General features: G+C 48.8%; 1 protein-coding gene across 1 annotated transcript; it reads left to right on the forward strand.

Moving 5' to 3' along the window:
- Positions 1-26,912, forward strand: efnb2a (ephrin-B2a). Its single transcript, XM_041951385.1, has 6 exons — positions 1-135; positions 263-880; positions 10,938-11,221; positions 19,469-19,561; positions 20,886-20,996; positions 22,856-26,912. Exons 2-6 carry the CDS (start codon positions 768-770, stop codon positions 23,260-23,262), a joined length of 1,008 nt encoding a protein of 335 aa, XP_041807319.1. The 5' UTR covers positions 1-135; positions 263-767; the 3' UTR covers positions 23,263-26,912.
- The last annotated feature ends 216 nt before the right edge of the window (positions 26,913-27,128 follow it).

Raw genomic sequence — 27,128 nt, forward strand, 5'->3', positions numbered from 1 at the left:
TCCCAGTCGCGGTCCCTTGCAGTTACTTTCCATCCAGGTTTCGGAGCAGCGCTGAGGCATCACCCCTGCGTTGTCTGCGGGCGTTCGGGACGGATCTGCAGGAACCAGCCGCAGCGCTCGTTTTGGGGACCTCTAGTATGAGAACTTCCATTCCAGCTCCTTTGATTTCTTTCATTCTCATTTTTGATCATTTTCTTAATTTTGACCATCCGACCTCATTGTTTCGCCCTTCTCATTTTGCTGCTGCTGCTGTCACCCACAGTTTGTTGCTCACTACCACCACCAGCTCCAGCTGAAAGGGGAATATCTCACCATTCCACCGCCAGCCATCACTGTCCTCTTCTCTGCTGCCGCTCTGGATTTTGGCGTGCACTGCTGGACTATAACGCAGGGGGATTTATATTTGTATTGATTTCCATCTGCCGCCCGGTCCTCAGCGGACACCGCCACTTTTTCTCTGTGAGGGATGTATAACAGCGGGTCGAAGTCTGCGCTCTGAACAGGGGAGAATATAAACGCACTGTCCGCTGAATGAACTGCTGCCGTGCGCCTTTGGTTTTTTGGAGCAGGTCTCTCATCTGGAGATGCTCTAGTACGTCTGATCTGGGTTTGTGGTCCGTGCGCATCCCACTGGATCGGGATATAAGGTGAAGAAATTGCCGCCGTCAGCCCTTTCTGGAGCGCGTGTCCCCTGATTTATTTTTTGTGGACATATTTGGTTATTTTGAGAAGGATTGTGCACCCACCCGGAGGCGCGCAGGCTAACCATGGGGGACTCGATGTGGAGATATTATTTTGGAGTTTTGTTTATTGCCTTCAAAGTGGACTTGTGCCGGGCGCTCATCCTGGAGTCCATCTACTGGAACACAACAAATACCAAGTAAGTAGAGCACAAGCCGCGCTGATTACTGGCCCCCGCAGTGCCGTACGCTCCTCCGTGTGGGGACGACTTCATGCCAGACTCCGTTCAAAAATTATGCAATTTAATTTTGGCTTGCTCGCCGCCAGTGTCGCGTACACGTAAAACAAAACGAGTTAACCCCGAGTCGTTCTTCAGAAACAGCTCTTCAGTTCAGCACACACTGAGTGAAACAAAGAGCTCTCAGAGGAGCGTGATGTGAAATTTATCTCCGCCGGTTATTCTCACAGTCGTTTTCCACGACAGTACACGGTGGCGTCTCGAAAGTAAGATTTGTTGAGAATAAATGCGGCGGAGTCGCTCATCTGTGTGCCGAGTTTTCCAGAGAACCTCAACGTTTCGTAAAAACGCTAAATGAATCTCGAGCCGCTCTGCAGCTGAACTCCACAATTTTTTTAACCGAGTTTGGGTTTTTATTACTGAGAATAATCGGGCTTAACCACGCAGGATAAAAAAGCCTCAAATGATAAAGCCATCATCCAAAACACCTGTCAAGATAAAGAAGCTGTATTTAGTTTTGCTCATTGCTTTGGCGCGTCGCTGATAGATTTACTGTTCGGGTCTTGTCGCCGTTGGGGAATATTTACGCGCAGCGGACAGCGAGGGCCGCTCGGCCGTGCGTCATGGTGGCACTCAACAGTACACTAACCCGCCTCAGAAGAACCAGCTCAGTGCTCATTGGGATCCATCGAATATTGTTGATTATTGGAACATTTCTGTGCAGTTGGTCTCGTGTGCGCCTCGCCTCGGTTGTGCGTTGGGGGTTTGAGGGCAAATGAAGAGGTAGCTAGGTAACTTTACGCTCGGCTTCCTCAGCCGTTAATAACTTGGACTCGGCGTATTGTAATTCATGTGTGACTGTAAGTGGTCCGAATCAGTTAAAAATAGCAGACCTTTGAAGCTGCACGGAGCTCATTAGCAGGCCCGTTTATTCGCCAGCAGATGCGTTGCCACAGGATCAATTCTTGGATGTTATTTTTATCCCCCGTGATGAAAATAATATTAACGGAGGAGACTGAAGAGGAATGCGTCCTTGTTGTGCCTAACATGACGAGGCGGAGGCTCCATGGAGCTGCTGGGACGCTCCACCGGGCCTCTGATGCCCTGACGCGGTTTCCAACACTTTGTGTGGAGAGAATTAAATAATTAAGTGAACAATGGGCTAAATTTTCGGCCGGATTATGCAGGAAACATGGTCGTTGGGATGAAAACTTTCCATAGACCGTCGTGCGCCGCCAACCCGCCGCTCTCCGACCGTTTACAACGTTTCTTGCATCTATCAGGAGCCTGAACGTGAAGCGTCTCGTAGTGGAACTGGATGCTTTCGGGTGCGGGGTTTCAGGAGGTTCCTAACAGTTATGTGTATTTTCTTTTTTTAATCGTGCATCTAAAACCACCGGTGGGGGATTATTAGGAAATAAGGCGAGCAAACACAGGCCCGTTTGTTTATCACGTTCACCAATCTGAGATCATCTACACCCTCCATGTGCCCCCTAAATATTCCTGCAGGCCAAGAAAGGCGGTTAAAGTCTTTTTCTGCAAATAAAAAGGTGTCTTTCTCCTCCTCTACACCCCTGGTCTCAGCCCGGCGGGGGGCGCCCCTCTTTGTGGCGGTTTCGTCACGGCCAAACTCCAACTCGCTCAATAATTCAGCTTTTGGCTCCCGTGCGGGCAGAAAGCCCCTCTGCCTGTGCTTTTCCTCGGTGAGATGCACACAATGCAGACGCTGTGACGGGCTAACAGGTGTCTATTGTTGCTTGGCTCATAGCTGCTGGAAATGAACATTAACTTGTGCGCCCTCGCTCCTGTTTGTGTGTTGTTTCCGTGTATGTGCAGAGAGGATTTGGAACACAGCTCCGATGTTCTACATGCAGCAGCTTCGGCCTTCTAGCCTCTTGACTGCCACGGCCATCTGTGTCCGGCGCGTGTGAATGCAGCGTGTGCGCGCGGTGATGCGCTAATGTATACTTGTTATTCATTTCAAGACAGAGAGGCAAACAGAGCATTTATGACGCTTAATATCCGTTAAGGTTGCACTTTGCACGAATATATTTGAGCCCAAATGGCGCTGTGCTGTGATTCATGTTTAGGTCATTGAGCCATTTGACGGTGACGACAAGAAAACCCCCCAAAATGCCTTCAGCATTAAAATGTGCGCAGATAATTTAGTCTGAAGGCGAAACAAAGTGGCGGGTCACAGCAAATAGAAGCAGTGCAGAGGAATATCTGGCTCTGTGCAGACATGCTGCAGTTTCCTTTGTGGGAAAGCTGTCTTTCTATATCCAGATCACCCAACGAGTTATTTGCTGCTTTTAAAATACCCTCCTCATAGAGCCAGAACATGCAACCTCCTCCATTTTGGAGCTGCAGTCCTACGAAATTAGTATGTCATTTCACTTGGCGCGTCACTTTTGATTTTGAAAAGGAGGAAAAAACAAAGAGGAGAGCGCGTCCACCCTCGGAGCAAGTATAGGCCTCGGGCTGCCACAAACGCAGCGGGCATTCCTCGGCATTAGCGTGTGCATGTGCGCATTCTTTACGTTCTGTCTGGGTGAGGAGTTCAGGGGTAAAAGGCCACAGGGTGATATCATTGTGTGACCGGACACCTCGTTGTTTTTGGGTTAATCCACCTTTGTGAACGGCGTCTGTTTGGAGCAGAGACAGAAACAGCTTGTCAGCTCTCACACAGGCCGAGGATGTTTGGGACACTCGACACGAAGCCGAAAAGTGAATCTTTTCTTTATTTGTCATGAGCAGATGTTGACGAGCAGACGCGCTGGGAGAGTCTCAGGATGGAAAACGAGCCTCTGATGTCTGATAAATAACTTTCCTGTGAGCGTCTGCTGAATTAAAGCACCCAAACTTCTGATTGTCCCTTTTCACAGCTCGGTGAAAGTCCTCATGCCCGTGTGTCAGTTATTCCTCCTCGGTAACAGAGACCCCCAAAGGGTGAATATCTTTATTCAGCAGGTCAGCAATATGCTCGACGGCCTCCACGTCTCTCTTTTAGTTTGTGTTAGTCCTCCTCTTTGACTATTCAAGGAAGGATGAATGTTAGAAATGTGAAGGCTGTGGGCCAGTCTAATGCCTTTGTGTGTGTAGGCTGGGGGAGAGCATAAAGAAACAGCTAGTCTCTCTCTCTCTCTCTCTCTCTCTCTCTCGCTGTATACTAAGTGTGTGTGCATCTATAAAAAAATCCCTCTGCAGGGCCCACGGCTGTGTCGATTAAACCTCATTGTTGTGCGAGCTTTACTACTTTACTGCCCTTATGCATGAACCTCCTCAGAAAAAAAACAAGAGAACGACCCCACCACCTCCTAGTCTCCCCAATCTCCCCAACACACACACACACACGGACACATCACACACACCACACACACCTCCTTCTTCTGGTAATCCATTTTGTAGTTGGGAGGGAGAAACAAAAGAGAGGCCTGCTTTACATGGTTTATCTAAAAGGAGCGCTCCCTCTCTTCCAGTGCAGTTCATTAAGAGATTACATAGAAGCCCGGAGACCCTTTGTGACCGGGCAGTGACGGGGGCACCTCTGTGGGTCCTTTTGTGATTGCAGGGGGGTTAAGGAGGGGGGGCACAGAGATGCAGGTCCATCATGAATGACTGACGAGGCCTTGTGGTGAATGTCGTAACGACGCCCACCCTCTTCCTCCACCTATCCCTCCATCCAAACCCCCGCAGTGCCTCTAATTTTGCCTCTTCCTTTTCTTTTGGAGCCGAGAGAGAGATCAGTTGTTTTAATTTAACTACATCGACGGCAGCGGGGAAAACGGAGGTAGAGAAAGTGAAGCGCTGCCATGTTCGACACAGAGTTCACAGCGCCGGGGCGATGGAGGTTGACGTGGCTTTTTAACGATTACTGCTGAGAGAAAGGTTGGTGATTAAGATTGTGGAATAAATGAACGGGGAGAGAAAGAAGAGAAGCAAAACTGAGAGAAATGAAACAGAGAGAGAGAAGAAAGCGTTGGGGCCCCCTTGGGGCAAGGAGGGTAATTATGTCTAGGCCTGCTCAGATCCCATAGGCCTGGATTACTGGATGAAAGGTAGGGCCGAAGGCACGGAGCGCAGACAGAACCGGAGAGAGGCCGAGGGGGGATTGGGTGACGGACCTCCGTCCCCTCGGCCGACAGAGGGCGAAAGCCGGGGCGCTGCGAAGAATCGCCGGTGGATTAACCCTCGCTCTGCCTCGCCGTGGCCTCTTTGTCTGCCGCCCTAATGAATCCTTGCGCTGCAGCTGGGATTCAGAGTCAAACAGTTGCTCTTGATCCGCGGTAAATATTCACCCTCCCCTCGTTTCGCTTTGTTTTCTCATAACTTCAGGGCCACAGGAAGAGAACGGAGGGGAGACTCAGATGGGGGATTAGACCAGGGCGGCCACCGTGGTTTTGTTTTGTCACACACAAATCCAACAATCCAGCGGTTTAAATAGAGAGGAGTGGAGGAGGGGGTGGGCGGAGATGTGCAGTGACAGGAGGACGCAGGGAAAACAGAGAAGGAGAGACCAGAAAGATCTGGAGACTCACACACGAGCTCAGTTCTCGGTCGTTTTTTTTTACTGGCGACAGATGCAGCGGTCACAACCTCTCAGGAAGTAGGTCTCCTCCTCCTCCTCCTCCTTTTTTTCCTTTTGCTCCTTTTGCCCCAAAAGCATTTCCTCTCTCCTCCCCAAACCCCTCCACACACACACACACACACACACACACACACACACAGACACCAAACCTAAAGGTGAGAAGATGGAGGAGGAAAACAGATGTCGCCCACCTGTGTGTCAGAGAAGAAACGGCCTTAATTCTACTGTCACTCAGTTTTAAAAGTGCCATCGACACATTCACGCGTCCATATTTCACGTTTCATCAATATTTGTGTTACTCTTTCGTAAAAGTCCCAGCCCTCGAAAATGGAGACGTGGTCGGCCGCCGCAGCGCAATCACAGGCAGAAGTCACAGCTTTAAAATCTCTTTCTGAGCAAAGCTGCGAAGGCTTTTTGTCAGCTGAAAATTGCTGCTGTCTGATTTTGCCATTTCATTATGAAATCCTCCTCAGCATTATAAAAGCCCCCCCCCCCCCCCCCCCTTCGCTCTGACAGACGTGGAGAGAGTTCAGGCGCCTGTGGCCGTTCTCACTTTCCCACCAAATGTCCTGACGGCGCAGTAGAGGTGAGAGGAAGGAGGCCGGCGGAGGAGTCGGCTCTGTCGGAGCAGTTGGTGCGTGTGTTTGTGGGGGAGGCGGAGGGAGCAAAGAGAGGGACGAACTGTGACAGGAGGAGGACGGCGAGGAGCGCGGCTGTCTGCCGCTCGCTCTCCTCACCTCCTCTGATCACACATTCTGCAGGGTCACACTCATCGGGGAGCGTCGGCCTCGTCGCTCGTCACGACGGGAAACTGCGAGAAGCTCAAGAGTGACGGGATCAGGCCGCAGCTCAGACGGATTTTCAGCTTTTTTTATCTTATTTGTTCAAACAGTTTATTAATTAGTCTGGAAGATTGTAACAAAAACGTCGAGCGCACAGTTCAAACCGCAAAATATTCAATTCAAGATGATAGAAAACAGAAAAACTACAAATCTGCACATTTAAGACGCAGCAAATGTTTTTGTTTCAAATGAATTTAATCAATTAATTGATTTTTGTTCTTTATATCCACACACACACACACACACACACACTCATTACTGCACATCATCACATAGAGCTGCTAAAGCAGATATTTCTCAGACAAAGCAATTTTTTTTAGATGCTTATGATAAATTCGGACGTTTGTTTTCAGGTGTTTATGATGCCGTTTAAAGCAGCGCAGTCATTTTTCATAAAGTTTTATTTGCCATTTATTTAAAAAAACTAACCAGAAAAACAAAAGAGTTATTTTATCAGTATCCATTATTGCATTTTCACTAAAGTTGCACATGCTGCTGGCATCCAGCCGGCTGAACGGGGGGGTTTAAAGGTTCATTCGATTGATTAAGGAATCAGAGCTAACATGCTAACATGGACATTAGCTCACAGCTGTTTACATGCTGACTGCAGCCCTCTGTGATGAAATGTCTCAGCTCTTTAGTTCAGGAATATTTATGGTGTGTGTGTGTGGGGGGGGGGGGGTTGGTTTGAGGAGGAGGGCTGGGAAACAGGAGGGGTGAAGGGCCAAGTGTGCCTTAAAGCAGGCTGGGGGGGCCAGAAGAGGGTGGGGGTCAAACGCATTTACAATCATGAGATATCGGCGCAAGCTTTTATTTGTTTTGCGCCCCCCCCCCCTCGTTTAGCTGGAGCGGGCTCCTCAGCCGTCTGCGTGACCTCGTGTACCTGCTGTTTTGTTGTAATGGCTGCCATCGGGCCAGGTGTCTGGTATCCGACACACTCATTGAGCCGTCGCGCCGAGGGAGGAGCAGAACAAATGAATGAGTGTCCGACTCGACAGTCTCTCCGTCTTCATCGCCTCTCGCGCTCCTCACCATTTTCCCCATCCCTTTGTGTTCGTTCTGAGAGACGATCCAGAATAGCTCGTACTCGCCCCTAATCAGCCTCTTGGCAGCTTATCTTTAAAGCCACATTTTAACACTTTTATTCTCCTTCGTCAGCGTTTATTGAATGCTTTCACTATGCAGGACTCTGGAGTGTGAGGAAGACGAAGGTGTATGAAACCACATCTCACTAACATACGTTCCCATCGTGTTTGTGTGTAAGAGGAACAGCTGAGGTGCAGCTCATACGTGTGTGTGTGTGTGTGTGTTGCCGCTCTCCCTGTGTGTTGGCTTTGTGTCGGTTCAATCGTGTTTGATCTCCTGCTAGCTCCTGTAGAGATAGCATTCATGCTAGCGGAGCAGGCGCTGCGACGCCCTGTTTGATAGCGTGGTCAGAGCGGCGTTGATGGAATTTGTCATCAGAAAATGAAATGATTCACCTGTTCGCCACGTATGCGTATGTGCAGCAGGTGTGTCTGCGTGTGTGGGTTGTGTTGTCACAGTTTCACTTCCTGGTTTTACTGTTACTTCCTGTTTACTCCCGTACCTGCACTGAAGCTAAAGCTAATTCTTTTGGGAGATATTCAGATTCAGGGTGTGTTGAGCCTAGCTTAGCAGAAAGATAGAAAAAATGCTTCCAAACCCTCCTAAAGCTGTTTAATCCACGCCGTTTCTTATTTGTTTAACCTGCACATGAACAGAAACGTAAAAACAACAGCGTGTGCTTTTATGTGTCAGAACTATTAATACATAAAAGCAGTTTGTTCAGGACTTCTGTGCAGCTGTAGCGTGCATTCGTTTATCCATTTTTTTCCAGTTTGTGTCAGGTAAACAAACAAATGTTTCTCGCTCGGCTTCAGAGTCGTTGGCGGCGTATTTGCTTCTGTTCTGACAGGCTGACGGTTTCCCCGTGGCTGCAGCGCGAGCAGACACAAGGCCGCCGTCGAGTTTAAGAGCGCGGATGAGTTAAAATACCGTCGGCCATGAGCTTTGATGCGTGACTCCCGAGCAGCGCGGCGGCGACGCGGACCCAGAGCCGCCGTTCACCTCTCATCATCGCGGAAGCCTCTAAATCTAAAGCGCTGTCAGATTAACCTCAGTGGATAAATAATGGCCACACGAACGCGCACACGTACAAGCCCGCACATTTAAAGCAAGCGTACGCATGCATGCGCGCTTTCACCCCTGCACAAACACACGTGCCCACTTGCACGCATGAATGGACGCTTCCAACCACGCACACACACACACACACACACACACACATAAGGTTAATGCATACACATACAATTCTACAGTGTTTGTGTGGAAGTGAAGCCCCCTCAAGGCTTTTCTAAGGACCTTTCCCCTCTGTGCTCTACTTCTCCCCTCTCACCCCCCCTTCCTCCACACACACACACACACACACACATGCACGCACACACACACAGATGATAAGATGATGCCAGATGGCGCTGCAATGCATAGACATACATCTCGCTCTCTCTGTGTCCGTCAGTGGACACACTGTACCGCTGCTGAGTGTTTCTCTGGGCGGGGGGGCAGAAGAAGTGCTCACTCGGCCTAGTTAGCCGCTGCGCGCACATGTGCGAGCTTGTGTTCGTTTGCGTGTTCAGCTCACGCCCGGAAGCGATAGAGAAGATGCATGCTGCTGGAGAGAGGAGGGGAAATAATGCATGTGTGTGTATCTGTACGTTTGAAAGACAAAGAGTGTGTGTGTGTGTGTGTGTGTGTGTGTGTGTGTGTGTGACAGAGACAGATGAAGAAGAAGAAGAAGAGGGAGAAAAAGGTTTTCTGTGAGAGCTGACAGCCGGGATGTTTATATATATATAAAACTGATTATGCGCTGAATTTTCCCCCTGCTATTTCATTTAGCGCTCTTTGTTAATTATGAATCGACTGTGCCTTGCCACCGGTCCCCTGTGTGCAGGCTCCCCCGCCGCCCCGCGGTGGCTGTCTTTGTAGTCAGAGGAAAAACCAGTCGAAGCCTCACGCTGGTGTTCAGTCCTCACTGGGAGAGCAGAGCACGACGACGAGCCGACGCGGCTCTCCTGAACGTCCAAGAGAAGAGGTCAAAGTTCACTTCGAGATGCTCGCCTGCACACACGTAAAGACACCAAAGTGTTTACAATGTGTTGCGTACATGCGTGATGCTGCAGGTTCGTGAGTGAAAGACGGACGAGGAGGAGGACAGGAGAAAAAGGAAGCAAGTAGTGCGAAAACAATTAATCGATTATGAGAATTTTCAGGCAAAAATGTCAATTTGCTGCTTTTCTCTCATTTATTTAATTGGACATGTAATTGTCTTTTGGGACTCTTGGTCAGACTAAACAAGCAATTTAAAGATGTCGTCCCGAGAACCAATTAATCCCTGAATAATGAATCTAAGATTGCTCTCATTTACAGTGTAGAGCTGCAACTGCAATTATCTTATTATTTTTTCAATTAATCAATTAATTGTTTGGTTTGTAAAGTGTCACAGTGGAGGAAGAAAAAAAAAACAGAATTCCCTGGATGACGTCATCTAATGTTTTATCTGACCAGCCGACCAGAAGATAAAACAACGAAAAGCAGCAAATCCTCACAGCTGTTTGTGCTTAAATAATAAATTAAAGTGATTTTTTTTTTACGCAGGACCACATGTGCACACGTTAAACCTGAATGGTCCCTCCCGATATTCACGAGTCAGTATTTGCACTGCATTCCTGTCTTATTTACTCGCGCCGGTATTCGCAGCGTGCCATAAAAAAAATCCTCCTGGGTCTCCACGGTTAACATTTCAAATTGTATTCAAGCGTGGGGCAAATTCGTTTAGCAGATAAATACAAGGTTTCACCTCCAACTCAAGCTCCAACTGTGAATGTGTGTGTGTGTGTGTGTCTGTGTGTGTGTGTGTGCAATCACAGGAATGCTGCAGGGGCTCTCAGTACTTGGAGACTAAATGGCAGCATTATTTTACTTTTGGGAAGAATTTAGGGAAATTCAACTACACTCGCAGACAAACCCCTCCAGGCGCTGTGTGTGTGTGTGTGCGTGTGTGTCTGTGTGTGTGTGTGTTTCTGCTCCTGTTGTTGTGATTTTGCTTCAGCAAGCTGGGCTTTTATTGTTTTTTAATTTTCTGTTTTGTATGCCAACGCTGTTCTGCCATTTCCCTCGCATCCGGGAAGTGCGCCGCCTTCCCCTCATTTAGCCGCTTAATTATTCTTCCGTTCCATCGCCGCCACGACGCTGAAGAAAAGCCTTGTGATTTCATCCTCAGATATGGGGGTCACTTTGTACCCAACACACACACACACACACACACTCGCACATATGCATACATCACACAATCCGCCATTATCCTCCATCATCTAAAATTAATGGACACAATCAGTAATTACCACATCAATAATTAAGCCGACTCTTTTTTTTTTTTTTAGCAAGATATGGAGAGGCTCAATGGCAAACACTCCAATCTGAACTGCATAATGAATGACTCACCATCAGTTTCTCTGCAGCTCTCTAATATCCTTCTTTCTCTGCCCGTGTTCCCTGCGTCTCCTTTCAGATTCGTGCAAGGCCAAGGCGTGGTATTGTACCCCCAGATCGGGGATAAGTTGGACATTGTGTGCCCCCGCGTGGACGGCGGGGTGACCGATGGCGTGGAGTATTACAAGGTGTACATGGTGCCCAGGGAGCAGCTGGAGAGCTGCACCATAACCAAGGCCGACACGCCGCTCCTCAACTGCGTCAAGCCCGACCAGGACGTCAAGTTCACCCTCAAGTTTCAGGAGTTCAGCCCGAATCTGTGGGGCCTGGAGTTCTTCAGGGGCAGAGACTACTACATCATCTGTAAGTACTCGTCCCTCCCTGAAGGGATAATAAATTAGGCCTTGCATAATTTAAGAGGAAAAATGGCCGTAAACAGTTCAGCAGGGTTGAAGAACCAGCTGTTGGCGACATGCCTCAGATTTCCACTTTTCTAATCGTAGTCAATAACTGCTCAGACAGATGTGGTGACTTGCTGTGCTGACATCAGTACGAGGTGTCATTCTTTCAAGACTCAACATTTTGTACAAATGCTCGCACTTTGCAGTCGATCTAGTTCACACACCCTGCACAGATGTTGCCGATGGACATTCTGAGGTATATGTGAAATAGACTGAAATGAGTTCGAGGGGAAAGTGGCTCCATCGGCAGATAACTGAGCATCCCTGAACATCACAGATTGAAGATATCCAGAAGATTGTTTTCCCTCAAGATCCTACAGATTTACGCTAAAAGTCCAGTCAAAGGAATCTGTCGTGCTTTCGGAGATTCTCCCTGTGGGATTGGCGTCTTGTAGAGATCGAGCCTTTAGCAAGAGAGAAGATGAGAACCTGGAAGCCAAACCAGTCAGAGTGGTAGGAAAACTTTGCTTGCGCTTGTTCTGATGTTTTACAGCCTCAGTATGCTGAAAACAAAGGCCCAATCAGATCGTGACTCAGCATCTGAACCCACTCAAGCCCCCCCGCCCCCCCCCCCCAGCACTCTCTGACACAGACGGATTTGGTTAAAGCATATTGAACCATTAAGGGTCCCTAACTGAGAGACCCCAAGCAGCTCGGACTCCTCGGTCACCCTGCGTCCTTCTGGCTTAGACATGACTCATCATCCGGCCTCATGGTGCAGGTGTGGCCACTCCGCTTTGCTGATTGCCTGTGATGTACTAACGCCATCCTGGGAGGAAGTTCTGATGGGGTTTAGTGACGGCCCCCTGGTTTGAAACATGGGAGGTGGACTAAACCATCTGTGTGGTGCTGATGGGGGGTGCGCCGCAGATAGGACCATCTGTGAGGCTCTGCCACAGCCATCTGTGAGCTGTCACAGTCGTGGAAGGCCATATTTCTGACTGAGTAGAAAGAAAGAGAGTGAAGAGAGGAGGAACGGCGAACAGGAAATACCTCTTCTCATCCAAACCATCCACTACGGTAGAGGAAGTGGAATTTTGCATAACAAATATGCACAGTAACAGTGCGCCGTGCCGTATAAACTCCACTTTAAACCGCCTGCAGTAGAAGGACTCCTGCAAATTCAAATTTTCCTCTGAGCTCCACAGTACTCTGAAGTCCCGCAGAGAGATCTGTCAAGCAGCTGTTTCAGAAAAACAGGTTCACCGACACAATATGCTCATTCAGTTCTGCTTAAATTAGTTTTAAGCCAAACAGGCAACAGTGGCCGCTCTGTCACTAATGTGTCATAGCTGCAGGATATTTGCATGGCGAGGCATGCCTCGCTGTGTTCGAGTCCAACAGGTACTTTGTGGTCTTGCAGGTGTGACATGTATTAAGACAAATATGCCGGAGCACACAAAGCAGGTTAAAAGTCGACAATGAGTCACAAGTGCAAAACTGCAGTTGAGTTTGGTGGCACGTAGAGTGCGAGGGGCTACCTGCCCGGGGTGGACGCACGCGCAGCTACACCTGTGCAAGCACGCACGTGCACGAGCATCCACACCCACAGAAGCCGAGCACGCCGTTAGATGTGGTTTGTGTGAGTGTGTGATGAAGGACTACAAAGGCTTCTGGCTGAAGAGGCGCAGACGCGATCGCCCTCCCCTCGGCTCCTCCTCGGCTCCCTCCACCCAAACGCTGCAGTTAATTATTGATGAGCCGGTGCTGGTGTTTACTTACCTCTGTTCTCCCGGCGCTCTGCCCGTGCTCCTGCCGCTGAATGTGATCACATGGTGATGGATCAGAATCAGAGCAGAGGATGATGTTAAGTTCAGGTTAATGAAGAACGTGGATAAAAGAGTGCAGCGCGGCCCATCGCAGGGACACGTGGTTTTTCATAGGAAACACGCTGCTAATACACGTCGTCCCTCAGGAGAGCGGCGCTGCAGCTTCTCTGTGCACACACAGCTGCATATATACGTCCTGTGACAGCCTTCCCCTCTCTCTCTCGCTGTAATATGTATTTCTCTCTGTGGCTGCCTATCACAACCTGAGCAGACGAGAATATTCAATTTCCCGCCGCCTCATGCGCAAAGCCTTCCTCTTCATCAGCCTGCCGAGTCGACAAGTTGGAACAGAAAGAGCGGTGGGAAAGTTCAATTCCTAACTTTAAAAAGAGGGGTTGGAAAATCCAATTTTGCAGTTCTTGCAAATTCCCTTTCCACCGACGTCCCCGCTCCTCTCCCGCCTCCCCCCGCCGCCGCCATCCCTCCTCTCTTCACAGCTACAAAAAATGCTAATGTGCAGCCTAAAGAGGGGAGAGAGGGAGCTGTTTCTCCACTGGAGTGTGCCTCGTTTTGCTGTTAATTGCCTCTTCTTGGCTAGCTCTGGCCCCAGCTCTGCAGCTTTCGCAGCCCACTGCAGTTGCATTGTGGCGCTATGTTGTGTACTTAGTGCCGTTCCTTTTTATTTTGAATCAGCCGCTTGGAGAAGCTCCAGCCTTGCATGGGTAAACACTGAGAGTGGAGCACAAACAAACACCAAAAAAAAAAAAAAAAAAGGAGAGACAGAGCGAGGGAAATGCGCAGAGGTGTGCGTAGGCGGAGTCGGATTCGTGGTTGTATATACCTTCCAGTGTAGTGAGCCAATGTGTGAATCTTTGCTTGTGGGCGTAACTGCATGTGTCTATGTGCTGGGTGAATAACGTATGGGAATTAGTAGATCGGCTACATATACATACTCGGGGCTTGACTTGCCCTGTGCACCTCTACATGAAAGCATCTCCATCTTGTTATCTGTGTGTGTGTGTGTGTGTGTGTCATCCCTGCCTTCCCTCCAGCAGCGCTGTCCAAGATCCATCCGAGTGTGACACTGCCTCAGAAAGTTCACCGTGAGGTTTTCATTAGTCTTTTGGAGTGAGCACTCGATACGTAATTAATTAACCAGCGTTTAATCCTCCATTTCTTCTCACAATTGCCAAGGCCCCCACATCAATGCTACGGATCTCAACCAATTGGATTAGCGCTGCCTTGTGTTGAGTATTGTGCCAAGGCTAGGCCTAGATTAGATGGGCACGCTCACCCCCCCCCCAACTTCAAAACCACGTCTTTAGATTCAAACAGCTGCGACATCGGGCCTCAGCGTTTGACTGTCTCTTCCTGCACCGTCCTGCAGTGAAGACTGACAGGTGGTCAGATCTGCTTCCTCTGCACCAATGAAAAGAGGACACGTGTGTGAATCAGTGTGTCTTTCATGGTCAGCTCATTTGTGTGTGAGTGTGTGTGTGTGAGTGTGTGTGTGAGTGTGTGTGTGTGTGTGTGTGTGTGTGTGCAGCTTCACATGTTGTTGTGAATCTTGACTTTGTGTCCTGTGTTTGTTGCATGCGTAGAACGGGCGGCTGTATATCTGCAGATTTCTTGCATGCGTGCACATTTGTGTATTTGTGCATGTGTGTGTGTGTGTGTCTTTTTAAAGCGGCCGTGCACAATGCTGCTCCAGTTGAGAGCAGATGAGTCTGATGTGATTGTTTGCGGCAGCATGGCCTGCAGCCGAGAACCTAGTGAGCTAGATGATTACATGAGCTAAAGAGGGAGAGGGAGATGGGAGAGAGAGAGATGAATAAGGAGGGAAAGGGGGCAGAAAGAGTGACGAAAGCGAAAGAGAGCTAACGAGGAAGGGAAGGAGGGAGAGGTAAAAGGAAAGGGAGCTAAAGAGAGAGAGGGAGAGAAGGAGGGAGGAGAAATCGAGCTGAAGGGAACGAGGGTGTAGCAAGAGACGAGCTAAAGAGGGCAGAAGAAGGACGAGGCTGAGTTTACAGTCAGAGCAGACATTTAATCACCTCCTGCCTCAGCCACAACAGGAAACAGCCAGGCCACCTCACCGCCGCCGCCGCGCTGACTGTCGCGTGAGTCCAACGTGAGCTCCGAGGGGGAAAACTCCTCTCATTAAATCTCAGTTCTTGATTGACCCCAATACATCCAGGTTCATAGTGTTAGAATGGTGGGGGCGTTATTATCACATTATGAAAATGGCTGGCAGGATTAATAGTGAACGAGAAAAGGCTAAAAACAATCCACAACTCAAACTGTGCTTTTTCAACCCAAAATTGTAATTAAAGCACTTATCACTGCTGTAATAATTGAGTGTTAAATGTGAAACTTAGACTTGAGTGGATTTAATTAACGGATCTGACATGTTTGTGTGTTTTTGAGCGGTGGTGATTGGTGGTAGTGCGGCGGCGGGTATTTGGGGTGACCCAGCTTCGCCCCAGCCTGTTTCCGAGGGTCACCCGAAACGCAAAGGCGCCCCCTGTCACGGGCGATTAGGGCGCCGGGTGGTGATGGGTATTAACCGGCCCGTAACCTCGGCACTGTGATGATGGCTTCACGCTCCACGGCAATCCGACGGATGGCAATTACGCTCAGCGTTTAGATTATAGCTGCCTTTGTCTCTCGTCTTCCTCTCTTTCTGTCTTTCTGGGACACGTCCATCGGTTCGTTCTCTAACCCCCTCGCTGCGTGCTCTGTTCTTTCTCTCTCCTACTATGTGTCTTTCTGAGTCGCCTCTTCGGTTGTTTCCATGCTCTGTTTCACTATTTATGAGCGGCCCAGCATTGTCTTTCGGCAGTGCATTGTGTATTAATTATACCCACAGATTTTGGCAATTGTAATAAAGCAGCTTTCAAAGAGCAGTTTTTCAAGCTTTACGAGGCTTTTCATACTGACGAGAGACAGTTCACTTTGTCTTAACTCACAGTTCTGTAAAGTATCTGTGAAGATGCTCAAATCTTAAAGCTGACATGTCAGAATAGTGAGCTGTTCTGCCTAATACCCAATAGAACTAAAACTTACAGCTAATCAAGACTAGAAAAATCCTATCACCTGCTAACAACACTTGAATGTTACGTTAGCTAGACTGCCACATGCTTCTCTAAAGCTGGATATCTGCAGTGTTGGAGGTTTTTCTTGCTGTTTTCTTGCCACTTACATTGGGAGAAAGTAGGAAATATCTGGATTGCAGCTCACAATTGACTGTCTCATTAAGCACAGGGTGATTTTCCACCCGCTTGATTTGATAAACAGGAGAAAATCAAGTTAAGGAGGTTAAATTAAGTTATGGAGGGTAAATTAAGTTAAGGGGGGAAAGGGCGGGGGGTGGAGCTATGGTTGGAGTGCCGCGTGCTCGTCGTGTGCTGGTGCTAGTTTTACAGGTGTCGTACACTCAAAGCGAGGACACCTCTGTGACACACTTCTGTTTGTTTGAGACTACATGTGGCCTGTGTGTGTGTGTGTGTGTGTGTGTGTGTGTGTGCGCCCACTCATGCTGTCACTTTGGTCTCGAGTAGCTCAGCCGGTGACTGATTTTTCCCGGTGGTCTTTTCCCCCTGTTGCGGAGCCTGTTTTTTGCATTTCAGCCCCAAAAACCCGTCTTAACCACGTCGGCAGGTAGAAAGCAGCGAGGAAACCGACTCTGTGGTTCACAGTGACGATGAATCAGCTTCTCTGCTCCTTCATTGCGTCTCTCTGAGTCTCTGCAGAAGGTCACACACAAGCCGAAGCAGCTGGTTAATCTTTCTCGCTATTTTTTTCTCCTTTTTCCTTCCTCTCCTCCTACACCCCCCCCCGTCCTTGAGCCTTATCTGGCGCTGTAATGCCAGCGGTAGTCGGTGACTAAATCCATTTGTGAGGGTCTTGTATGAACCAGGTCTATCCCAGCCCCCTCCTCCAACGTGTTCCAGCAGCATTACGGATTAGCCGGTTAACTCTAGCCAGCTAGTCTGTCAGCCGGTCCGGCCCGGCCTTGTCTGGCTGGGCCGGGGAGGGCCAAGTCATTCAGCCGGCCTTAGCCGACGCAACAATCACATTCTGTTTAAATCCAAGTCAGGCCTGCCTGGACTGCAGCCTCGGCAGAGCGAGTGTGTGTTTCACTCCGCATTTGAAGAGAAGAAGAAGGATTTAAAGTTTAAAACGGCTCCAGACTGAAAGACGACTTCGATTTCTTTTAAATGTCGAGGAAATGATGTTTTCGGAGGCCTGACAAGGAGGATGCAGACGGCGTCGACGTGCTAGACGAGACCTAAATACACCTTCTGTGCGGTTCACCACCCTTCCCGCCCTGTGACCTCTGACCTCTCAGCACAAGTGGTCGTGAGCACACACATGCACCTCAGCATCACGCAGCTGCTCACACACACACACACACACACACCGCCGCTGTGCTGCCACTCATAAAGCAAACAGTGTTGAGGTGGTTAATGACATCCTGCAGGATTGTAAAATTCATGTGTGTTGTGCTAACAGGTTTATGAAATGAACACACACACACACACACACACACAGGAGCACAAGCCTTTAAGGAGCTTTGTCTGTAATGTGCTTTTCGGTCTCCGCTGGAAAGCCATAGGTCAGCGAGAGAAGGAGACGGGGGGGAGAGAGGAGGCGAGATGAAGGCTGGAGAGGAGGGAGGGAGTCCTTGTTAACATGCTCTTTGTGTCCGCTCCCATCACCGTCTTATTGAAGCAAGGGGATTCGGATCAAAATGATTGGTAGCTGGGAGGGCGGAAGAGGAAGGAAAAAAAGAAAAGGGGCTGGGAGGAGGAGAAAGAGAAAGTGGCAGACTATGCAGGGCGACATTTTTCAAAGCTATTTCAATCTGAATCCCAGTGAAGCACCTGCCTTTGAATTCCCCCCCGCAGCTGATGGACGCGATTCGGCCGCAGCGGGACCGGAGGGGAACGTGTTGAGGCGCAGACGAGGAGGGGCGGCGAGTTCAGGGGCGAAGGGCTTGAGAGAAGAAGGTGGCTGCTGCAAGGTGGTCGCTCAAGTGGAGGAAGCTGAGGATGATGGGGTTTAAGGGAGGGGAGAGAGGCTGTGGAGGAAGCAGAGGGGAGGGGATGGGGGTCAGTCGTAGTGAATGCGGGCCACTGCACGTTGGCGGGAAGCCAAGCCGCTAAGCCCCGGCAGCTCGTTAGCCTCTGTGTTACTGACCTGATAGACCACAAGCCCCGCCACCCCCGCCTCCCCCTTCCTCCTCCTCTCTCGCCTGCTTCCTGCCCCACTCACAATCCAAGCTAGCTGCAGTTCCGCCCAGCAGCCTCCAGGGGCAGCGCAAATAAAAGCAGACGAGGAGAGAGGCGGACGGCGGCTAATGGGCTTGAAACCATCCGGCCGGGCAGCTTTGTTTTTGTGTGTGTGTGTGCGTGCGTGTCTGTGTGTGTGGGGGGCACACCTGTACAAGTTCGACACAAGCCGAGATTTCTTTTATGAAAGTTTTTAGTGAGACGGCCCTCACAGCATCTGCTTGCAGGCCCGTTTGGTTGCTCCTGTCACATGTGGGACGTCTTGCACCACCCCTCCAGATTCCTCTCCCAACATCTGCTGCTGTCCCTTAAACACAGTGTTTAGCAGCGCACTTCTGTTTTCTCCTGTGTTTAACTGTTTTTTTTTTAGATCCTTTAAGCTCCTTTCATCTAAGGGCCATTGAGGTATTTATCACCTCCCTCTGTTCCCTTAATTTCACCGCCTCTCCTGGAAAAGTGCCCTGTTTTTTTAAACCATGTCTCACCCCCTCCTGTTGACATCCCTGAATCTTCTTTTTTTTTCATGTTGTCAGCAGATCTCTCCTTCTTCATAAGCCTGGCAGCACGTTTGGCTTTCAGATCTGAGCATTTGAGGGCTTTTAAAATCCAAAAGTGTGTTCTTTAATAACCGGCTACCACTCTCTGGAGTGTCGTTAGCGCTAATACGCGATAAGCCGGCGAATTTCCCGCCGGCTTGCCAAGATGGCCGCTGTCACCGCCGTCGCCGTTGTTTTTCTCTCTCAGTCGCTTCCCTCTCCTCACCTCCCTTAACTGCCTCCTTCATGAGGCCCATCAGCACAGTTAGAGATATTACAGTCACAATTACTCAAGCTAATTGACTTTGGGGATGTGAAATATTCCGCCGGAGCGGAGCGACTGAGGTGATGAACGGGTGAATTGTGATTTTATTAAGGGGGTATGACTCATATCCTTCCTCGGCGGAAGGCTTTCAGTGCCTCTGTTGTCTTTGGGAACTGGCTGTTTTTCCGAGATAGGCTGAAGGCATATATGGCAACACGTCTCCTCTGCACCAGATGCTCGCAGTGACAGCTGACTCTAACCTCGTTCCTCTCTCTCTGTCTGTTGCAGCCACATCTAACAGCACCATGGAGGGCATCGACAACCAGGAGGGGGGAGTGTGCAAGACCAAGTCCATGAAGATAATCATGAAAGTGGGACAAAGTGAGTATTGCATTATTGAATTACGGCGGCGAGCGCCTGCAGGCGCGAGCAGGCAGCCACGATGTAGTGCTGGTACATTCTGTAAAATTGTGTGAGCCTCTGAAAATGTCCTAATAAGGTCATAGGAGGCTGTGCAGCACACGGCTCCATCGTCTCCATGACACCTGGGGCTTCGAGGGGGCAGGAGATGTAATCTAGCGGAAGCCCTAATGCGCTGAAACATACACACACGCTCACACACAACGGCGTATGCCTGCACGCACACATGCACTCCAAGCATCTGCTGTTTCACACTCTTCCAACTCGACAGCTTCCTGCACATGCGAGGTGTGGAAGGTGCACACAAACAGCTGATGCTCGTGAGTTACGGCCCTGTTTGTGTGACACCTGCACACTGCGTCTGCAGCACACACACGCGCGGTCACACCAGATAGCCTGTTCTTAATTACAGCCATAATTATTCATAAATCATTTGCCACCCAGAGTGGTCCTTTCTCGGGGCCGACCCTCTCGTCAACACCAGCTTCAGCGCTATTGAGAATCGCTGAAGGTCAGGGAAGAAATCGAAGCCGCTGCACGCCGAGGAAGAAAAGAACAGGTGCTGATTTACAGGCCTGGAAATTGGTTCTGCCACTTAACAGCACTGAAAATCATCTCCAGCGTTCGGAAGAGCCGCTGACAAATCAGTGGATTCATTAAGTAAAATGTAATATTAAGTGCAGCTTCGGTGCGGTTGAGCTTGACGGTGCACAGTTCAACCTGAGAGCACTCGTGATTGTACCAGCAGATGCTCAGTGAATTACTCCAACATTCAGCAGGACTGTTTTGGAGTCTGCTCAGCATTAGAAGACGCAGCAGATATACTGACAGACATTTTAGTAGCATTTAGAACCAAATGTTCCCAACCAGAAACAGCCCGTAGCTGCTCGAGTCAGGTCAAGTCTGCATGATGAGAGGTGACCGATGAAGCTTTCAGAGTTTTGCAGCTTTCCCTCTGACGCTCATTTCAAGGAAGCATGGATGAAATGTTTTTTTAAGGCTGTATGAATGAATCAGTGATAGCTGATTCGTGCACATGCCTGTGTGTACGTTGAGTGAGTTATTCATCGCTGTTGTTGTTCCTTCTGACCATACAGTGTGCATGGCCAAATCCATACGAATGCAAAAATGCATTCTCAGGTTCACCTGAAGCAAATATGAGTTAGACAATTAACAGGTTTGACCAATCAAGTGGGAATCTTCTAATAAAAAACAACGTGGACATACACTGCAGTAAAAAAAAAAAATCCTCATAACTCAATGCATCGTATCTGCATTTTTCCAGATCCCTCGGACCCTATTTCACCCAAAGACAACCCCACCAGAGTACCCTACCCTCCCAAGCACTCAGATGGCAAGGACTCCTACAACCCTAACGACGTCCTGGAGAAACCAGGTGAGTTCACCTGTTTGCAGCTTAAATCCTGAGCAAGTGGTAATTGGGTGGAGGATTTATTGAAACAATTTGGCATCTGGGCGGATGATTGTTCGGCCGGCTAAGAGCAGATAGCGCTAAGTGAGCGAGTGTGTGTTTGCGAGAGTCAATGGGGTGTGTGTGTGAAAGTGAAGGAAAGAAAGGTCAGCGATTCATCAGCCAGTAATTGAATGTTGCCCATAAAACTGATAGGCATCTCCGGCCTCTCAAGGACTTATAAGGTATCTCCACGCTGGCCCCATTCCAGCCTCAACCCGCCGCTTAAGTGACATTTTCAGGAAAATGATCTGATCGCTGTCTGCCATCTTTTTAATGACCTGTACTTAGTACAGACGCACACTTGTTTCTTCACCGAACCACAACTCAGACGGACGTGCGGGTCCGTGCAGACCGCTCTTATCTCTGCTATTATATTGCAGTTAAAAATCTCCCAAGAAGAAAATCAGACCGGCAATTTCCGCAGTGAGCCGTGTGCAGAAAAAAAAGAGAAACGGGAGGGAGAAGAAAAACAAGCTGACCTACATGAACAGTCCTGCCGCCCGCCCCCTCCCCCGGCGTCCGGCTTCATCGAGGGCGTGGCCTCACCTGACACGTTCTGGTTTCACTCCCAAATCTGTGCCACGTAGAGCAAATCTGCCGTCCCGCCCGATAAACCCTCGCTGGCGCCGTTTACTGTAGACATCAGCATCTCACTCTCCCCGTTTCCCGCCCTCTCTCCTGCTTTTTTATGTCTCGTCCCTCCATCCCGGCCACTAGCAGGAGCATATGGGCGTCAGAGTGCTACAGGCAGAGCGTCTGAGGCAGCGTAATCCCCTTGTAAAACAACGGAAGGGTCCTCGCTTTGGGCTGCCTGCCATCCCGTATCCACTCCCCCGCCACAGCAAAAGCACTTTTAGGCCCTCGGGAGAGCGGCGGCAGACAGGGAGACACAGTAATCCCGCCCGCTTGGGGACCGCGGCCTCGTCCCGGGGAGAACAGAACACACCGGCCCCTGAGTGTTGGACGTGAACCAGAACGTGCATCGCTGGGAGTCAGAGCACAGCTTGGCTTTCATAATTGATGTCTCATGATGACATCAAATATTTCTTTCTTATTTTCTTCCCTCTGGGGCTGTTAGTTGGAAAATTAAGTTACATTTTATGTCTTTCAAAATGCAATTTATCTAAGTGCCATTTACCTGTATCTACCCCAGCCATTGTATCTGCTATCAGGCTGCGCTCGCCCTAGTTTCAAGGTTGCAGTCTTCACCGGCTGAATTTGAATAGCCACCGATCGAATGTGACCTTTACACAAAGCGTTGTATAGGCAGGCTTCACTCTCAGCCGGCCTGGTCCTCACACCTTCAGTGCGACACGATGAAACGACAGTGAGGACAGAAAAGGGGAAGGCAGGGAAAGACACACTGCTAAAGACAATGCTGCTGCCTCCATTTCTTTCCTTTACAGGCGTCATTATGTCTCACACACACACACACACCCACACACACACTGTGATGTCAGAAACACATTCAAACTGCTATTTCCAAAATCAGGCCCACTTCACGCAGCGACTGCTTCACTCTTGAGCTTCTCTCTTTTTTTTGTGCACAACCTTGAAAGCCTTTGAGGAAATATTTTCCAAAAGCGCGTGCTGTCGCCCCGGTTTAGATGAATATCACATCTGTGGCAGCGCACTCTTCACGGTGCCTGGCGTGGAGCAGGTTTAACCCTCCGGCCTCCAGACATGGCCGGAGGACATGTTGTTGGCTCAGTCTGCATGTTTTCTCAAACACGGAGCTGACTTTGCCGTCATACTCAACTCTGCTTCCCTCCGTCTCGCAGGTGTAGCATCAAGAGAGAGCAACGAGAACGACAACGGCGGCAAGTCCTCCAGCGTCATCGGCTCCGAGGTGGCCATCTTCGTCGGCATCGCTTCAGGCAGCGTCATTTTCATCATCATCATCATCATGCTGGTCCTGCTGCTGCTCAAGTACAGGCGGCGGCACCGCAAGCACTCGCCGCAGCACGCGGCCACGCTGTCTCTGAGCACCCTGGCCACGCCCAAACGGAGCGGAGGCGGCGGGAACAATAACGGCTCGGAGCCCAGCGACATCATCATCCCGCTCAGGACTGCTGACAGCGTCTTCTGCCCGCACTACGAGAAGGTCAGCGGCGACTACGGCCACCCGGTCTACATCGTGCAGGAGATGCCGCCTCAGAGCCCCGCCAACATCTATTACAAAGTCTGAGGTGGAACTTTGAACAGCCAGAGAGGAAGTGGAACGATCCCCCGGGCAGAGCGGGATTTGTGTTTCGCCTGGCGCCGCCGACATGCCCGTGAACACTCTTGCTCTTTCTCTCTCTGTCTCTCTCACTCTGTCGACTCCTCCTCCTCTCCTCTGATGTTTTGTCACTATTTTTTTCTTTCTCGAAGTTTTGCTGATACCTTGTCGCTCTGGTTTGGTCACAGTTGGCGCAGGCGGGGTGGGCGTAGGGCCGGAGAGAAGGCCGCCGCCGCCACTGCTGCTGCTCTCTGGGGCTCTTGGGAAGTAGAGGACGATCTCTTCTTTCCCCGGTGTCGCTCCCTGTTTTGTTTCGTGCACCGCGGCCGGCGTTTTAATGGAACTGAGTGTGTGCGATGGTAAAGTTGGACGGTTTCTCGACGGGACGGACAGACGGATGTATGGATGTGAAGGTTTCCTGGTATGAGAGGAGGGGGAAGGAATGTCTGGCCTCACCTTAAGAGACACTACTGCTTGGAAAAAGAGAGGGAAAGAGACAAAAAACAAAAAACGAGTGAGGAGGAGAGCTGACGGAGAACATGGGCCAACCATGAACTCGGTTAACGGCCGCCCTCCCTTGACGCTCGCTAGCCAGAGAGACTCTGTGGATTTACCAGCCGGACGAGGACGAAGGAGAGAGATTCTCACACCGATCTTCTCCGGGACTTTCCCGACTGACTCACGGAGATCACCCATTCACCCGCCACCCACATCCTCACCATCACATGCACACACATTCACCCACTCGCACAGACACACTGTCTCACCGGTCAATGTGAACTGTTTGGGTTTAAGTGTGGATTGCACCATTTCTCCTCATTCCCAGATACGTTTTCAGCAAACCGTTTCTTTCACGTTACTTGAAGGTTTTAAGGAAAAACTTTTTTTTTTTGTACTGTCAACATTTATTGAGCTTGTTTTGGGGATCTGGTTTTCATATCCTGGTGTAGTTCAAATGCAGGTCGAAGTTTTCTTTTTCCTTTAGTGACATGTCATGTCGTTCGTGGCGTGCAAACACAAGTGACCCGGCGGTGCGTCGGAGTGGCGAGAGCGTGGAAGGAAGGAGTGAGGGTTTTTTTTTTTCCAGTTGGGGACAGGGTGCATTTCGGGCCTGCCCAGGCGGCTCCTGGGAAGAGTGGAGGGCTTTCATATTCATAGAGCAGCACTTTTAACCCCCTTTTTGGTGCCTCCACTCTTCGCAGCGGTCAGAGAGAGACACAGTGATAGCTAGAGATGGGAGAGCAGCTGTATCCCGTCAGATTTAGTAACGAGGGCTCGCCTCAACTTCTGGAGAACCTGGGCTTTTCACAGGCAGGCGTCGGGGCAATAAGAAATCCAATTCGCCTTACTGACGTTTTCTGCATCAGGTGAAGAAGAGGCCGAAGATCTAGTTGAGGTTAGCGTAGCTGGCTGAAACAGCTCTAGGTACTGTAATGTTTACCCCTAGGCGTCCAGTGATGACTATGGGTGCCCGAAGGGCCCAAAATCACCGTGACCGGTGCTCTCCTATTCTTGTTCAAAAAAAGCACAGGGACATCTATTTACATTGTCACTGTTTCTCAATCTCCATTAGCATTTCCATATTGTGAGTTTTCATTTACTTCTTTTCTTTTTTTTGTTTGTTTTTTTGTTAAAAAATAGATGTACATTTAAAAAAAAAGGACATTACAAAGATGAAAAATTAAAAAAAAAAACAAAAAGCAGAATTTATTTATGATAGACACATAGAGCACAGGTGTTGTCAGGCGGTATGGAGAAGAAGAAGAAGAAGAAGTAATGTTAATATATTACGGTATAAGTGCACATTATGCAATCTAGGTTTTTGATTATTTGATATCTCTCGACCCACTGAGTCCCGTATGTTCACGAGCTGTCGTCCGCAGACGCAGGGCTCGGTCCTGGGGAGGGCGGCCTGGGCCCCGGCCCCGGCCCCGAGGGCAGTAGAGTTATCTGACCCAAAAATAGCTCACATTGGTGTACACAAGGGCAGAGTAGCTGTGTCTCCCACACTCACTCAGTGTAGCATCTCCCAAAGGATAATTCCCATGAACACCCAGTGCCCCCGATTCTCCTCATGCACACCCTTCATGTTCTCTGTGCATGTGCGTGCGTGTGCGTGTGTGTGTGCGTGCGTTGAGCAAGTCTATATTTCAGTGACTTCACATCCATTAATATCTTCGGCTTAGGATCAAAATCGTGACTTAAGCCGTCCCCCGAGCATGAACCAGCCCATCATTAACATCGTCATTTGTTCATAAAGAACATCAAATTTCACCGAAAAGCCAAGCCTTGTATGATCTGAGGTTTGTGCCTCTAAGAGGCTACAAAATCTGCAAATATGCAATTTTTATTTATTTTTTTAATCAATTCTGAGAAAAAAAAAACACCTATGGAAAGTGTTCTTAACCACTGAAAGATGTAACGACAAACAAATGACACAAAACTCGCAAAGTACGTCACACAAGCCTGCTGTTAGTTTGTTTTTCCTGCATTATTTCTAGTATTATTTTAACCTTTTCTGTTTTAACTATGTGCCGTAGTACAAAGGTAAACTGTGAAAAACAAAACCATTAAAAAGCATATAATCACACCTGAACAGGTATCTAAGAAAAGATGAAAAGACACACACACACGTACAACAAAGAAATGGCTGTTTAGTTGCTGTCTGTCTGCGGCAGAATATGACAATCTTATTAGTTTCTTTGAATCTGACGTCCTTTTCGTAGCTGCCACTCGACTAACTCTCTCCCAACATTGACCAGGTTTGGCTCAACCTGTTCTGAAATGTGGTAGCGATGCTGTGAGAGTCTTAGCGCACGGGCTAGGAGAAGCACCTCAGGCTACTGTAAAATGCCTTGCTCGTATGGTCAGCCCTTGGTCACTTGACTCAGTAATTTTGCACCGTACTTCTGTAGGTAAGAAACTGTAAATACATTAATGTTTGTATTGTATATGGATCCTGGGTTGTTACAATAGCCTTATTCACCTTTTTAGGAAAGTAAATGGAAAAAAAAGTACAGAAAAAATGGAATACACTTCAGTAAAACAGAGCATACTACTTTTTTGGTAAATAGCTTATGTACATATTGACCAGAACCCAATAAAAACATTTTTTATAAACTCTTAAAGTAAGATGTTTTGTATAAAATTTGAATTTTTTGCTATGTATTTTAGCTAGCGCTCGATGGAAAGCCCGTGTCCTCCCCACTCCCTCCCCTTTTGCACTGTTTCCATGGTAATTTGGTTTAAAAAAAAAATGAGAGAAAAGTTGCCAAACCGACTGCTGCATATTTGTGCCATAAGTGTGTACCATAAATATTTATTGAATTAGTTTCTTTTTTTCTTTTTTTGTTCTGTTTTTGGTTTAATTTCAGTCCAGTTTGTAAGTAACTCAGTATTATATTTGCATTGTTTGTTCGTCTCCCCTGTTTTCTTTAGTCGCGTCATGGTAACCGGGTGGCTGTCGCCCTCTTCTCCCCTTCCTCGCAGTATGAGATGGTCAGGCTGTGAAAAATGGTTTTAACATTCAAAAATTTAAAACAAAGTTCAAAGTGAGGATAAAAGACACACATTCCACCAGTCTGTTACAAACTGAAAATGTTTTTCAATAAAATGTTTTTCCTATGGACGCGCTGTCTGCTGTGATGCTTCGTCGTTAGAATAACCTTCACACATTTGATTCTTTGCTTTTCTTAAAAGCTGAAATAAGAAACCCAAAAATCCAGATTTTCCATCAACACTACGTGTAACAACTGAATATTTCATTCTAAAACCGTGGGTGTTTTGGCCAAACACTTGCTGAAACAGGAGAGGACCCTCCTCAAATTGTTGCC

The sequence above is a fragment of the Chelmon rostratus genome, chromosome 13 (genome assembly GCF_017976325.1).
Source record: "Chelmon rostratus isolate fCheRos1 chromosome 13, fCheRos1.pri, whole genome shotgun sequence".
NCBI classification, from domain to species: domain Eukaryota; kingdom Metazoa; phylum Chordata; class Actinopteri; order Chaetodontiformes; family Chaetodontidae; genus Chelmon; species Chelmon rostratus.

Bases quoted from the DNA above. Each gene is read 5' to 3' on its own strand.
- efnb2a (XM_041951385.1), top strand. From the start codon at position 768: ATGGGGGACTCGATGTGGAGATATTATTTTGGAGTTTTGTTTATTGCC. The intron at 11,222-19,468 runs GTAAGTACTCGT...TGTCTGTTGCAG, and splicing joins CAGAGACTACTACATCATCT to CCACATCTAACAGCACCATG. The intron at 20,997-22,855 runs GTGAGTTCACCT...TCCGTCTCGCAG, and splicing joins CGACGTCCTGGAGAAACCAG to GTGTAGCATCAAGAGAGAGC.